Source organism: Eretmochelys imbricata, chromosome 4 (assembly GCF_965152235.1).
Source record: "Eretmochelys imbricata isolate rEreImb1 chromosome 4, rEreImb1.hap1, whole genome shotgun sequence".
Taxonomy (NCBI): Eukaryota; Metazoa; Chordata; order Testudines; family Cheloniidae; genus Eretmochelys; species Eretmochelys imbricata.
Window position 1 is genome coordinate 20,789,893 of NC_135575.1, and position 14,845 is coordinate 20,804,737.

General features: G+C 43.8%; 1 protein-coding gene across 1 annotated transcript in view; it reads left to right on the top strand.

Moving 5' to 3' along the window:
* Positions 1-567: 567 nt before the first annotated feature.
* Positions 568-14,845, top strand: part of GPAT3 (glycerol-3-phosphate acyltransferase 3) — a 28,709-nt gene continuing 14,431 nt past the window's right edge. The window contains exons 1-3 of the mRNA XM_077814990.1: positions 568-691; positions 2,082-2,386; positions 13,167-13,239. Of these exons, the coding sequence (XP_077671116.1) occupies positions 2,243-2,386; positions 13,167-13,239 (217 nt within the window). The 5' untranslated portion in view covers positions 568-691; positions 2,082-2,242. The remainder of the gene's footprint in view (positions 692-2,081; positions 2,387-13,166; positions 13,240-14,845) is intronic.

Consider the following 14,845-nt stretch of genomic DNA (forward strand, 5'->3'; position numbering starts at 1 on the left):
TAAGCCTTTGCCTTGAGAAAGTGCATTTTTCCAATTGCAAAATCCAGATTTGGTAAAAAAAAAACCATAGTAGCTCCCATTCCATCAGCATTGCCAGGGTGTGTGTACAATCAACAAGGTAAACAAATCGCCTTGTCAGGCCCCACCTCAGCTACAGGGCTGGAGACAGGACACCTGGGCTCTGTTATGGGCTCAGACATAGATTCACTGTGTATCCTTGAGCATGTCACTTAATAATGTTTCTGGGTCTCAGTTTCCCCAACTGTAAATTGGAAATAATGCTACCTTACTTACCTTCATAATGTGCTTTGATCTGTAGGAATGAAAAGCCCTCTGTATAGACACAAAGTGTTTATGATTTATTCATTCATTCATTATTATGGTGAATCATTATTTTTATTATTATCCCAATAGAGGCAGTTATCCTTAATCTATTCCTTTCCTCTGTTCTCCCTCCTACTGCATTTCTCTTTTCTACCAGGGAGAACGCTATTGCACAGAAAAGTCAGGCTGGGTGGGGGTTGGAGTAATACAAAGTTTATGGTAAAACTGTCTCTCTGCTAAGTGAATTATGGTATGCAAACGTTGGTAGCTTTTCCTGTCTCTTGATTGCAGCAGGAAATATATGTGTGCCAGCCCTCACCCAGCATGTTTTCTCTTTGTGCTCTTTGCTTAGGAAGCCCTGAGTCAGGTAAGAAGGGAGTGGTTATTGTACTACTCTGGGTAATGACGATTACAAATTACTAGCAGGGTTTAAACCGTGTTTACTTAAAAGTTGAGTGAATTGCCTAGCTAAAGTAACCTGTACAAAGGAAATCTGTCCTGTTTTGCTCAGGGCGATACGTTTGCTTCTATCTTGAACAATGGCAGAGTAGCCTAAAGGCTTGTTCTTAAACGGAAAAATTAAACAAAGTTACTGTTCGCGCTGAAGGCTGAATTGTGGGCAGTTATTTTTCAAGAGCCCCTTCTAGACTCTTAGCAGGGAATTTACAACTCATGTTCTCCATTATAAACCTGGTCTTCTTTTTTGCTGGTCTTAGCAAACTGTAGCTCTACTAAAAAGAAAAGGAGGACTTGTGGCACCGTAGAGACTAACAAAATTTATTAGAGCTCACGAAAGCTTATGCTCAAATAAATTGGTTAGTCTCTAAGGTGCTACAAGTCCTCCTTTTCTTTTTGCGGACACAAAAACCGGCTGCTACTCTGAAACCTGTAGCTCTCCTGTGGCTGTTTAAACTTTTCTTGCCTGCATCCAATACCTGCTGAGAGACGGGATCCCAGAGAAACCATTTTAACTGAAACGTAACCCTTTTATGCTGTCTGCAATGGTCATATATGAGATGAGATAAGGGAAGGCCTTTTTAAAAAACGCGTGCGGTTGATAAAATTGTATGTCGTCTAATTACTTCCTTTGTTGATTTATGTGGACTGGGGGAAGGGAGGAAAAACTCGTGTTAAGATAAGAATATGACTAAAACTGGAAGATACGGGGAGGTGTCGTATCTGAGACTACTTTCAAAGTGCTGGGGATTTCTTTGAAACTGGCTAGATTTTTTTTAAGATGATGTGGGTTTTTTTTTTTTTAATTTTATTTTTAAAGTGTCCTCTTACTCTTGCCCTCTTCACTGCTGCTGTTGAAAGCAAAATACGTGACCCTGGCCAAAGGAAATGAAACCTTCTGGGGAAGATCCACCAAGGTGTCTCTTTTCTGGGCTTTCCTCTTTGATGTGTCCCCAGTACCAGAGGCGCATACGTGTGCCCCAAGCATTGTGCGCTAGCCGTACGCAATTGAAACGGCTATGATCCCATCCACCTTGGCTCTGCATAAGCCTACTCCGTTACACCTGGGAGAGGAAGCGAGCGACAGGCAAACTGGGTTCCCTTTTCAGTTAGCCATTTTAACCCTTCCAAGTTTATGGGACTCAAGGGGAGCACATCTCCGAGCCCACCATCTCTCATCTTGGTCTGCACCTGGATTTTCCCCTCGCAGGCTGTAGCTGCATGCTATTCATCTCTGGCTTCTTGCACCAACGGGTCCCATATCTGCCCTCTCCCCCCTCGCATGTGTTCTTTCCCTGCAGAGAGGGTTTGCAGCTGCTGACCGGATCTTGAGCGGAATTAGTTAACGGGGCGGAGCAGAAGAGGGCGGACGACACAAATCTCTCGCTTGGCTCTCAGCCGCCAGCAGCGATCCAGGAAGCGGCGGGAGAGGGTCCCCTCTGGAGCAGGGGTTCTAGCGATCATGGAGGACCTCATCTCTGCTGCAGCCAAGGTCTTGTCCGTCTGGCTCACTGTGGTGATTACACTGATCGTGTTGCCATCGGTGTTCGGAGTGTCGCTGGGGATTTCTGAAGTCTACATGAGAATTTTAGTAAAAACCCTGGAGGTAAGTTGGTGACCTTTAAAACTATATAGTTAATACAAGGGGGGGAGAGACCGGGACATGTTCTTGTTTTTTGGTGGTGGTAAGGGTGTTTCCAGTAAAAGCTCCTAGTCTGCAGCAGTAATTCTGCTGTGACTTCTGCATAACCACTTCTCCTTGCATGATTCAGTTTCTCTAACTCAAGAGGGTGTGTTCTCTCTCTGGATGAGCCATCTGCCAATGGCTGGCTAGTCAAGCCTGGAAAACACTGAGTTCCTGGGAATGCTACCTACTTTACAGTCCTAAATAAGGACTAACTTTGCTCCCTGGTGCTATTTAATCTGTCTCACTTTCTATTGGTCCAATGAATGAGCTGATAGTCAAGCTGTGCATACAGGAGATCATTCCACATGAAGTATAGACAGTGGAGGGGTAAATGCCTGCTTTAAAAGAAACTATCATGAAACTGCACAAATTCAGAATAATTTCATGCCAGTTTCTGAACCAAAAATCCGTTTCCTTGCTAAAATGTTCTGTTGTGTTCTCATCCACACTTGTGATAGCATAATACTAAACTGTGAATGTGAAAACCTGAACAGCCAGTGATTATTCTAAAATCCCACGTGTTAACACCTTGGTACTCCCGTCATGCAATAACATTCTAGGCTGAAATCCAGTCTCTGGATGGAGAAGGGTAAGAACATAATGTACCTTGCACTGCACAGTGCAGTAGCGTTCTGCCTTCCTCTCCTTTTTAACACCTCTGACCACAGTCATCTGTGCCAAGCTGCTTATAAGCTATAGTTTAGGGGACCAGCTATGAATCTTGTATCTACCTCAGTCTTGTTGACCTTTATGCTTGTTGAATGCCCGCATTTTCTAAATAACCTTCTCCTGTTGAATAGCATTGAAGTTAACATATTGCCACAGTTTTAAATTTTGACCAAATATCACATACAATGGAGTATAAGCCATGATAGCACAGGCTAAGCAGGAATGTTGTCCATGTGTGCACTACATCACAAGTAGGTTGTCTAACCAATCCTATGCAATGGATAGCTACCCAAGGAGATGCTCGGGGGAAAAATCCAGTTTTGATGCTCTATGGAGCACTTTCTCAAGGCTATTCTTAACAAAACACTCTTGCCTCACTTTCTCCAGGTCAGGCGAGAATCTCGGTGGGGTTAGGTGCTTAATTTGTAATGCCTTGCATTTGATGTGGCCCCTTGACCTGAGTACGATGTCACTGTTCAGATTCCACGTGATGTTAATTCCTGGCAGTCCCTGCCATGCTATACTTCAGTCACTTGGCACATAAATACTCATCGTACTGGCAATGATGGCCACATGCACAGCTTTCTTGAGTGCTGAATTTGTGCAACAATTCAGCTTCCCGTCATCTTCTGAGTGGGGTGGGCATGTGAGCTGATCTCCTTCTTTCCTCCTGCCATCTTCCTCCTCTACGGAAATCTACTTCTCCAGGAGAGTGCTGGTTAGGGGTAGGTTGAAGGTGGAATGTGTGTGACGTCCTAGAGGAGCAAAGGAAAAGGAGGAGCTAATGCGGTACCTGCCTTTTTTAACAAGAAATTAACCAGGATTTACCTGGTTAAACAGTCAGCTGTTTAGCTTGACACTGGTCCTGGGTGAAATCGTGGAAGGACATACTGGGAAGCAACCAGGAAATCATGCAGCCTCTGTTTATGCCAGTCAACATGGGGTTTAATAGAAAATTGATCTTGTTAAACTTGGTGGTGGTCTGTGAGGTTACCAGTTTGGTTGAGATAATCTATTCAGATGCCTTACGGAAGCAGGACTTGGTATCCCACAACATTCTGATCTTTTTTCTTTCTTTTTTTTTTTTTTTTTAAAGTGCTATGCCAAAAAGTAGCACTTATTAAATGGATTTTTAAAAACTGTCTGATAGATCTTAGAGTAACTTTAAATAAATGGCAAAGAGTCCTGTGGCACCTTTATAGACTAACGCACGTATTGGAGCATAAGCTTTGCTTATGACATGCATGCATCCGACAAAGTGGGTATTCACCCACAAAAGCTTATGCTCCAATACGTCTGTTAGTCTATCAGGTGCAACAGGACTCTTTGCTGCTTTTACAGATCCAGACTAACACGGCTACCCCTCTGATACTTTAAATAAATGAGTGATCCAAAAGAGTTATTTCTAGTGGAGGGGACATCCCCACAGGGATCTGTTCTTGGCCCGATGCTATTCAATGTTTTTGTTGAGATGACCCAGGTTGATCTGCCATTTAATGCCCCACTAATTGTATGGAGCAATCTGAATATCTTGGTAAACTGGCCTTACTTGAGTAATACACATTTTATCTGTTTAAAGCTGTAAGGTGATACCTTTTTAGGAGCTAAGAATGTTCATTGTGCTGATAGAATGAGGGATGGTTGCTTGGAAATCAGTGACCGAAAAGTCATTGAGGTGCTAAGGAGGGCATGAGGGATAAGCAGGTGAATGTGGGCTGGCGATGCTGTGCCAGGGATGAGCAAAGGCTATCCTCATATGTATAAACTGGGGAAGATAGAATAAAACTAGGGAGACATGGGAGACATTACCTCTGCATATGGCACTAGTGAAATTATTACTGGAATACTGTGTCCATTTCTGGTGTCATCCTAAAAAGGATGTTGACAAATTAGATGGGGTTCAGCAAAGAGCTATAAAAATTATCTTGCATTTGGAAAACCTGATTTGGAGCGAGAGACTAAGCAGCTCAATCTATTTATTTATCCAAGAGATAGTTTGGAGGTGACTTAATCATGGACAACTTCTAACAGAGTTAGAGTAGAGTCTGCTTCTAGTCTAGCAGACAAAGGCATGAAACTAACCAGTAGCTAGAAGCTGAAGTTAAAGGAACTCAGACTAGAAATAACTCTCAAACCTTTAACACTGAGTCCAGCGGCGTATTAATGCCTAGGCCAACAAATTTGCACGGGCAGCCAGAGTCTGCTTCCCCGGTGCAGGTTTATGCCCTCAGCCTCTGCCCCCGGTCCCACCCCAACTCCACCCAATCCCTGCCCCCTCCTTGCCCCTATTGGTCCCCTTCCCCAAATCCTCCTCTCCTGAGCGCGCCGTGTTCCCCCTCCTTCGCGAAGCTGTTTCGTGCACAAGCACTGGCAGGGAGCGGGGAGAAGCAGGACCCGGTGGCGCGCTCAGGGGAGGAGGCGGAACAGAGGTGAGCTGGGGGGTGGGGGGGACGGCAAAATCATTAATCCTCCACTGACTAATTGTAATAATCATTAGAACAACTTACCTAGGGATGTGGTCATTTTTGTTTCTTTGTCATGTAATATTTTAAAGATTAGGTGTTGTTTTTTTGGTTTGTTTCTAAAAATCTCAACCAGACGCTATGGGTTTGATGCAGGAAGCACTTCATGAAATTCTATGGCCTGTGCCATGCAGGACTAGGTCACAATGGTCCCTTCTGGCCTTAAATTCTAGGTAAATTGCACCCTTTCCTTTCTCGGAAACCCAGTAAGGTACAAACAACAAAAATGTGTTATGTATTTGCGTAAGAGGGAGTGGAGGTTGTATAAACTAACTGGTTTAAACATATGAATCTTCATGTGGCTAACAAAACTGGTGAATGAATACATTTTGCTTCCCTAGTCATGGTTTTAGTGAATAATATTGGCCAAAACGTCTGTTTTTAAAAAACAAAACAAAACTGCTATTTCCTCAGCACTAAAACATTTTGTGAACTCCTGTCAGTTTTGACAAACTGTTTCAGTGGAAACAATTGCTGCCCCTCAAGAGGAAGAAAACAAAATGGAATATTTTCGTATGTTCAAAACCCAACATTTTGAATGTTTGGTTTAAAACAATTATTTTTAAAATGTCATGTTATTGAAAATATTTAAATAGTCAATATCAAAACAAAACATCCCATTTTGTCAAAACAAAAATGTATCATTTGACCAGAAGTGTGTGTGTGTGTGAGAGAATTGCTAGCAAACCAAAAATCCATTATTCACACAGCTCTGCTGGACAGCATCCGCAAATGCCTTTAACTCCTTGTTTTTTATCATTGCACGGCTCTCTAGCAGAGAGAGGTAGGAATTCAGAGCTATGTAGGATAGAACAATTTGTTAAACAGAGTTAAGTGTCTTCCATTTGGATTTTCTTTGTTTGAAATTTCAAAACCTTTTAACTTCTTAAATGTAGAAAATACCCTTGATCTCCTATAACTCCCACTCGTGAGGGCTTCTAATAGAGCTGCTTTTTTTTATATTATTATTATTATTATTATTAAGTCCTAATGTGCCTGTTCTTACTGTATAACTAAAGGTACATTGGCTAATAGCGGATTTCTGCTCCTCCTCCCCAACCAATGCAAAAAACCCTAATTGACTTCACTTTCCGATTCTGTTGCATTAAACAACACTGCCTTGTTTGCAGTGCAGGGGAAACTCTCTCTTTTTAAGAGCCATTTCTTTTTCTCTTGATCATCTTCTGCCCTCTTCTTTTCCTCTTTCTTCCCCCTGCCTCCCCCACAGCATACAAAAGTAGCATAGAAACATCTGGTCTAAATACAACCTGCCTGCATCCCTCTAGGATGGCACCGCGGAACAGATAGCTGAAGCAAGGACTGATGTTTCTAATGCTGTACTTCTGAGAACTTGACTGGTCTTTGCTTCTAATTACTGCTCTTGTCCTTTAACTGCAGATGCTTCTTTGCTCAGTTTTAACCAAGCAACAAGACCTGCTTTTCCTATGCTTGCTCTGCTAGAGTTTCAAATAGCACTGTGTGGAAAGCCTCTAAACTGTTTCTAATAATTTGTGGTCTAGCTTTGTAGCATCTCTCAGTGCTTAGGAAAGCCAAAGTCAAACTGAGCTTAAAAAGGTTTTTTTTTTTTTTTTTAATTTTTTTTTTTTTAAAGTATCTGTGATCTTAGGCAATGGTAACAAAAGTCAGGAAGAACCTTTGTTCACAAAAGGCATTGTCAAGTCTTTCTCAACTAAGATTGACTTTGTCTTGTGATGTACAATATATTCTCTCAGGAATGTGCATATGTGACTTTCATTAGTATGAAGGATAGTTTGGTATGCACTGAACAAAAAATACCTTTCTGAAATAGAATGCTCTGGTTTGGCTAATGCTTTAGGCACAGCTCTAAAAGTATATAGCAGCCTAGCTATAGAAGGGTAGAACTAAATGGGCAGTTTTCACAGATAAGTGGTAAGTAGCAGGATCTCAAAGGATCTGTACTGGGACCAGTGTTGTTAAGTGGAATCTGTACTGGGACATTGAGGTGGCAAAGTTTGCAACTGATACAAAATTACTCTGGCTAGTTAAGTCCAAAGCAGACTGTGGAGAGTTACGAAGGGATCTCACAAAACTATGTGACTGGGCAACAAAATGGCATATGAAATTCAATCTTGATAAATGCCAAGTAATGCACACTGGGGAAAAAAAATCCCAACTACCCATACAAAATGAATGGGTCTAAATTAGCTTTTACCACCAAGAAAGACATCTTGACATCTCTTTGAATAGTTCTCTGAAAACATGCCCTCCATGTGCAGCAGCAATAATAATAATTAATAAAAAGAGCTAACAAGGTTAGGAACCATTAGGAAAGGGATCGATAATAAGACAGACAATATCATTATGCCACTATAAATCTGTGGTACACCCACACCTTGAATACTGCATGGGGTTCTGGTCACCCCGTCTCAAAAAAGTTATATTAGAATTGGAAAAAGTCCAGAAAAGGGCATAAATGATGAGGGATATGGAAAAAACTTCCATATGAAGAGAGGTTAAAAAGGCTAGGACTGGTCACTTGGACAGGAGACAACTAAGGGGGGTGGGGTATGATAGAGGTCTATAAAATCATGACTGGTGCAGAGAAAGTGAATAAGGAAGAGTTATTTGTCCCTTCACAAACCACAAGAACCCTGGTCACCCAATGAAATTAATAGGTAGCAAATTTAAAACATCCATAAGGAAATACTTTTTCACACTATGCACAGTCAACCCGTGGAACTCATTGACATGAGATGTTATGAAGGCCAAAAGGTCTTTTTTTGAACCCAGTGATAGAGAAGTTCATGGAGGATAACTCCATCAATGGCTATTAGCCAAGATGGTCAGGGATGCAACCCCGTGTTCTGGGTGTCCCTAAACCTCTGACTGCCAGAAGCTGGGACTGGATGAGAGGGGGTGGATAATTTGATAAATTGCCCTGATCACTCCCTCTGAAGTATCTGGTACTGGCCACTGGTGGAGGACAGCAGTGGTGCTGGAACAATTTTTATAGGCGGGAGGAGCTCAAAGCGGAAACCATGTCTTTGGGTTTCTTACTACTTTAAGACGGGGGTTGCAGCAGCATCCCTAGTTTCAGCACCTATTTAAGACCGGACATGGGGCTATGTGGGCCGTTGGTCTGACTTCATATGGCTGTATTTGTTTAAAAGTTCACATTATTTCAAATACAGTAGTTCTTTGAAGTGCAGCATTTGCCAGGGATTACATTGTCAGGTCTCCTCCCTAGAGACATTTTGTATCCTTGTGGGATTGTACGTAAATTTTAATTTTTAATACAATGAAGTCCTAAATTGGCTTAACTTGATTCAGTAAGGTATATCCAGGCTAATGCAGGAAATTGCCATATCTGTCACATTTCCTTCCTTAGGTGTCACAGTTGATGACTGCCAAAATATTAGCTACCTGAGGCTACACATTTCCAGGTCAGGGGCTGGGAAGTGCTGCCTTGTAGAGTGTCAATACTTGTGTGGATAGAGCAGACAGCAGATCTGATTTCTGAAAAAACCTGCTTAGCTGCCGCTCCCTGCCGTCCGCCCTCCCCCGCCTTTTTTTTTTGCTCAGCTTCTTGAAACAAGCACAAGAAAGAGGGGAGGAGTATTTCATGTTTCAAGAAATACTATTGCACAAAACATTTCCTGGAAACTAGTGACTAGGTAGAGTATTTCCCCTTGTGCCTCAGGTCAAGCTACAACGTGGTAGCTTTTTGTTGTTAAAGAACCTTGCTCGGTTGTTCATGTGCTGTAAGTGGCTTGGTCTAGTTTATACTGAAAGACTGCAATGAGTGTTTTAACCATGGTTCTGATGTTTGTGACTAGGTAGTGTTACATGGTAGCAGTTTCTCCCCGTAGTAAATACTCCTCCTACCAAGGCATGAATTCAAGAAAATGATGAAATTTCCTTTCTTTTTGTGTGTCCCACCAAGCACATTGCAATCTGATTTAATCCAGACTCTGCTGTGGTATAGCAGATTTTGTGTAGGAAAAGTGGCTATGGAGCTCCCAGATCAGGCTATTTTAGAGCAGTTTTATGCTTTAAAATAGCATAAAATGACAAATGAAATGTACCCTTTGAGAAGGACAGACAAGCACGTCTTAGCTGTAGATGTTACCTTTTTTACTTTACATTACACTTCAATTTTTATCTGCCTCGAAGATCGCTGCCTCTCTTGCAAAGTATTGCTGTACATTGTGATGTTGCAAACACTACAGATGCATGTCTCAATATCCTGTGTTTTCAGGATTGCTACTGATTTCTGCTGTGTTGAGACCTATTTGATTCTGCCTTTAATATGGATTTAGCTGTGTCTAAAGTAGTGCAGCAATAACATTAAACTTTATCAGGAATGCTTCCAAATGAGACACCATCTGCTCCTTCTAAACTCTAAATTGGTGACTTTATTGATTCCTATCTTTTCTCATGCAAAACAGGTAGGGATCAAAACTTATCTCTGATCACTACTCTAAGACAATTGGCTGGGGAAAAAACCCAATATACGTACCAAAGTGTGTCTAGCCTGGACCAGAAGTGAAAGATAGAACTTTACATCATGGATGCCACTTACTGTAGTTCATATTTTTGCCATTTATTTGAAAAAGGTAATACCTAGAGGCCAAAAGTGGGTCCCGGTCTGACCTATTGCTCTGCACTGTACAGATATAATAGACATTTCCTGCCCCCAGGGCTGGATTAACTCTCCTGTGGGCCCGGGGTTATTAGATTTTTGTGGGGCCTCTGTATAAAAGTCTTTTTCCTGGGAGGGAGTTCGGTGCAGGAGGGGGCAGGGGATTGGGGTGCAGGGTCTGGGAGGGAGTTTGTATACGACTCAGTATACAGGGAGAGGGAGGGGGATTCTGATCTGGGGCAGGGGGTCGGGGTGAAGGAGGGGGTGTGAGGTGCAGGCTTTGGCCGGGAGGTGCTTACTACAGGCAGCTTCTGGCTGGCAGCGCAGCAGGGCTCAGGCGGGCTGCTTGCCTGCCATAGCCCCATGCTGCTCCCATAAGTGGTCGGCTGCTAGCACATCTCTGTGGCCCCTGGGAGGAGGGGGACAGCATGTCTCCGTGCACTGCCCATGCCTGCAAGCGACACCCCTGTAGCTGCAGGGATGGTGCTGGGGGTGGGGGCAGTGTGTGGAGCCGCCGCCTCCTTCCCCCTGCCAGGGGCTACAGAGATGTGCTAGCAGCCAGCGGCTTCTGGGAGCAGCGTGGGGCTATGGCCTGCTGGCAGGCAGGCAGCCTGAGCACCTCGCTGCACTGCGAGACTTTGAGCAGCCCAGAGCTGGAGATCGCTGCCTGATTTATTTTTTGTGGGGCCCTGCTTGAGCCGTGGCCCTGGGCTGCAGCCCTTAAAGTCCCTGACTTAATCTGGCCCTGCCTGCCCCCAAAAGTTTTGTCTTGGCATAGGATGGAAGGGGTGAGGGAAGAGAAGCTGCATGTGATGGCATGAGCATCTTGGATACCTTCATGCGGTTTCCTGGGAGAGGGAATCCCAGCAGAGGTACAAATGCTGTCTATTAAAACTATTTGAGAGAAGGGATTAAAGCAACCTGTAGCTCTATAACTCCATTAGGAGCAAGAGAAAAACAAAGGAAAGTGTAGGCCCTCTACTTAATAGGGAAAAAGAGCTAATAACTGATGACCTCAAGAAGACTGAGGTGTTCAATGTCTCTTTTGTATCAAACTTGAATAAAAAGGCTGATTGGGACCAGGTCACAGTTAATACTAACAACTGGGGGAAGGAACACATTGCAGAATAGAGGGGGAAAAAATAGGTTCGATATATACAAGTTGGCAGGTCCTGACAAAATTCACCCTAAGAGTACTTCAGCTGGTTCTTGAAGTAATCTCAGAACCATTAGCAATTCTCTTTGGAGGACAGGTGAGCTCACAGAGGATTGGAGAAGGGCAAATCTAGTATTGTCTTTAAAAAGTGGAACCGAGAGGACCTCGGGAATTAGACCAATCAGCCTAACTTTGATACCTGAAAAGATACTGGAACAAATTGTTAACCATCACTTTTTAATAACCATGAGGACAATAGGGTTATAAGGAATACCCACCATGGATTTATCAAGAACAAATCATGCTAAACCAACCTAAGGTCTTTCTTTGACAGGTTTACTGGCCTAGTGGAAGGGGGGGAAGCTGTAGATGTCATGTATCTTGATTTTTAGTAAAGCTTTTGACACAGTCCAACATGATATTGTCATAAGCAATTAGGGAAATGTGGTCCAGATTAAATTCCTATAAACTAGGTGCACAACAGATTGAAAGATCATACTCGGAGTAGCTATCTGCTGTCAAACTAGGAGTATGTATATAAAGGGGTCCCACAGGGTCTGTCTTGGAACTGGTACTAGTCAACATTTTAATTAATGACTTGGAGTGGAGAGTATGCTTATAAAATTTGCAGATGACATCAAGATGGGTGGGGTTGCAAGAACTCAGGACAGATTAGAACTCAAAATGATCTTGACCAATTCTCCAATTGGTCTGGAATCAACCAGATGAAATTCAATAAAGGTAAGTGCAAAGTACTACATTTAAGGGGAACCCCCCCCTCAAATGCACGACTACAAAATAGGGAATAACTGCCTAGCTGGCAATGCTGCTGGAAAGGATTTGGGGATGATAGTGGATCAGAAATGGAATATGAGTCAACAGTGTGGTGCTGCTGCAATAAAAGCTAATATCATTCCGGGGTGTATTAACAGTAGTGTCCCATGTAAGATATGGGAGAGAATATCTCGCTCTATTCAGCACAGGTCAGACCTCAGCTGGAGAAGTGTGTTCAGTGTAGGGTACCATACCTTAAGAAGGATGCGGACAATCTGGAGAAGGTCAAGAGGAGAGCAACAAATGATAAAAGGCTTAGAAAACCTGACCTATGAGGAAAGGTTAAAAAAACGGGGCATGTTTCGTCTTGAGAAAAGAAGACTGGGAGGAAGGGGGCGGTAGCTCCCATTAACCTTGGGTCTAGGGTTGCCAACTGTCTACTCGCACAAAATCGAACACCCTTATCTCTAGCTTATCTCTGTAGCCATGAGCAATAGAGTATTCCCTCTACACACATCCCCCACTCTAAGCTGAGGTTCTACTGACCTAATATGACTCTGGCAGCTGGGGCATGGCTTATAGCTGCTTGGTCTCTGATCTGCTTGGATGCTGAGGACCACTAATGAAACCTTTTTAAAAAAAATCCTGTGGTGATGTGTACTCTTGACTTTGAACTGGCATTCTGTTCTATTAAAGTTGGCAGAGTGAGTCTAGGACGACTGGTTTCCACTGACTCTTGCTGGCAGGATTTTATCTGTACCAAGACACTTAAGAACAGGAACAAAATCAGAGGTGGTGTGTGTTGATGGTTTGTCTGTCTAGTGAAGAGAAACTTAATGCAGATGGCTTTCAAGGGAAGTACCGCTTACCCTATAGGAAGTTCTTTTAATGGTGAGCAAATGTTACAACATCAAATGCTATCTCTTAAATGCACACTTTTTTTCTCTTGAACAGTGGGCCACAATACGAATCCAGAAAGGAGTCAAACAGGAGCAGGCAAAGGCACTTAAGAACTCTGCTTTCGGTGGTAAGAATTTTGAATGAAGAATGTCTCAGTAATATTAACCTGAGGAAAATGGGGAACAGATTTTAAAATGGGGGGAATAAGGAGCTACTAATCTTCTTAAATTACTATTGTAGCGCCCAGAGGCCTAAGATCGGGGACCCACTGTAGCTGACACTGTCAGCTACCTAGTAAAATACAGGCTCTGCCCCCAAGGATCTTGCAGCCTAAGGCAGGGACGGCCAACCTGTGGCTCCGGAGCCACGTGCAGCTCTTCAGAAGTTAATATGCGGCTCCTTGTGTAGGCACCGACTCGGGGCTGGAGCTACAGGCTCCAACTTTCCAGTGGGCCAGGGAGTGCTCACCGCTCAACCCCTGTCTCTGCCACAGGCCCTGTCCCCGCTCCACCCCTTCCCGCCCTCTCCCCTGAGCCTGCCGTGCCTCTCCCCCCTCCCCACCTCAGCCTCCCGCATGCCACAAAACAGCTGATTGGGAGGTGCAAGGAGGGAAGGGGAGGTGCTGATGGGGCGGGGCTTCTGGTGGGTGAGAGGTGCTGGGGGGCAGGGGAGAGCTGATTGGGGGGCTGCTGACATATTGCTGTGGCTCTTTGGCAATGTACACTGGTAAATTTTGGCTCCTTCTCAGGCTCAGGCTGGCCACCCCCGAGCTAAGGGTTTGATTCTGCCACTCTTACTTGTGACTGTCTTTAAATGGTTTAGTCACTCTGCACTCGGTTGCAGGGCAGGGTCTAAATATAACATTATTTACATGGTATAGTACTGTCCTCCAAGAATAGCGCCATTTATTTCAGTAGGCCTGCTTATGTAAGGTATTGCTCAGTGCGAAGGGTGGCAAAACCTAGTTAATAGAGGGAGGCTAAGGGCGGGAGTGAGCATTATGTGCACTTTGCAGATGGGATCTGCGGCTATGTCTACGCTACAGCCCTTTACAGCAGCACAGGTTTCGTGGTGCAGCTGTGCTGCTATAAGGTCTCCCACGTAGCTGCTCTTTGATGGCAGGAACCTGCAGGCATAATTAAACCACCCCCAACAAGTGGCGCTAGCTGCATTGGCAGGAGACTCAATCCTGCCCACATAGCGCTGTCCACACCAGCACTTTTGTTGGTGAAATTGATGTCAGTCAGGGAGGTGTATGGTTTGGTTTGTTTTGTTTCCACACCCCGACTGACAAAAGTGGTAGTGTAGACAGAGCCTGAAGCTCAGAAGTCAAGTGACTTGCCCCAGGCCATGTAGTCTGGCCAAACTGGGAACTGAACTCTGGTATTAATCCCGGTTCAGTGTCCCAACCACAAGGTCATTCTGCCTCTCAGTTAAACACTAGATCACATCAGTAGACAGTTCATGTGTGGCTACGCCTGCTACTGATTTCCTCAAAACATCTTGCGTAAGCAGGACTTCAGCTCTAGTCAGCACTTACACTTTGTCCCTGATCTCCAAGAGGTACCCAGCAATGGCACAGGTCTGTTTGATTATTATTATACCATAATAAAAACATTGGGCAATGAGTATTGCCACTTCTAATGCAACTCTGAACAACTCCTTATGTTTTTCTTGGCTCCCTTTGCACTACATGGACAAAGTCCAAATGTTGCAGTTCAATTTTTATCGTC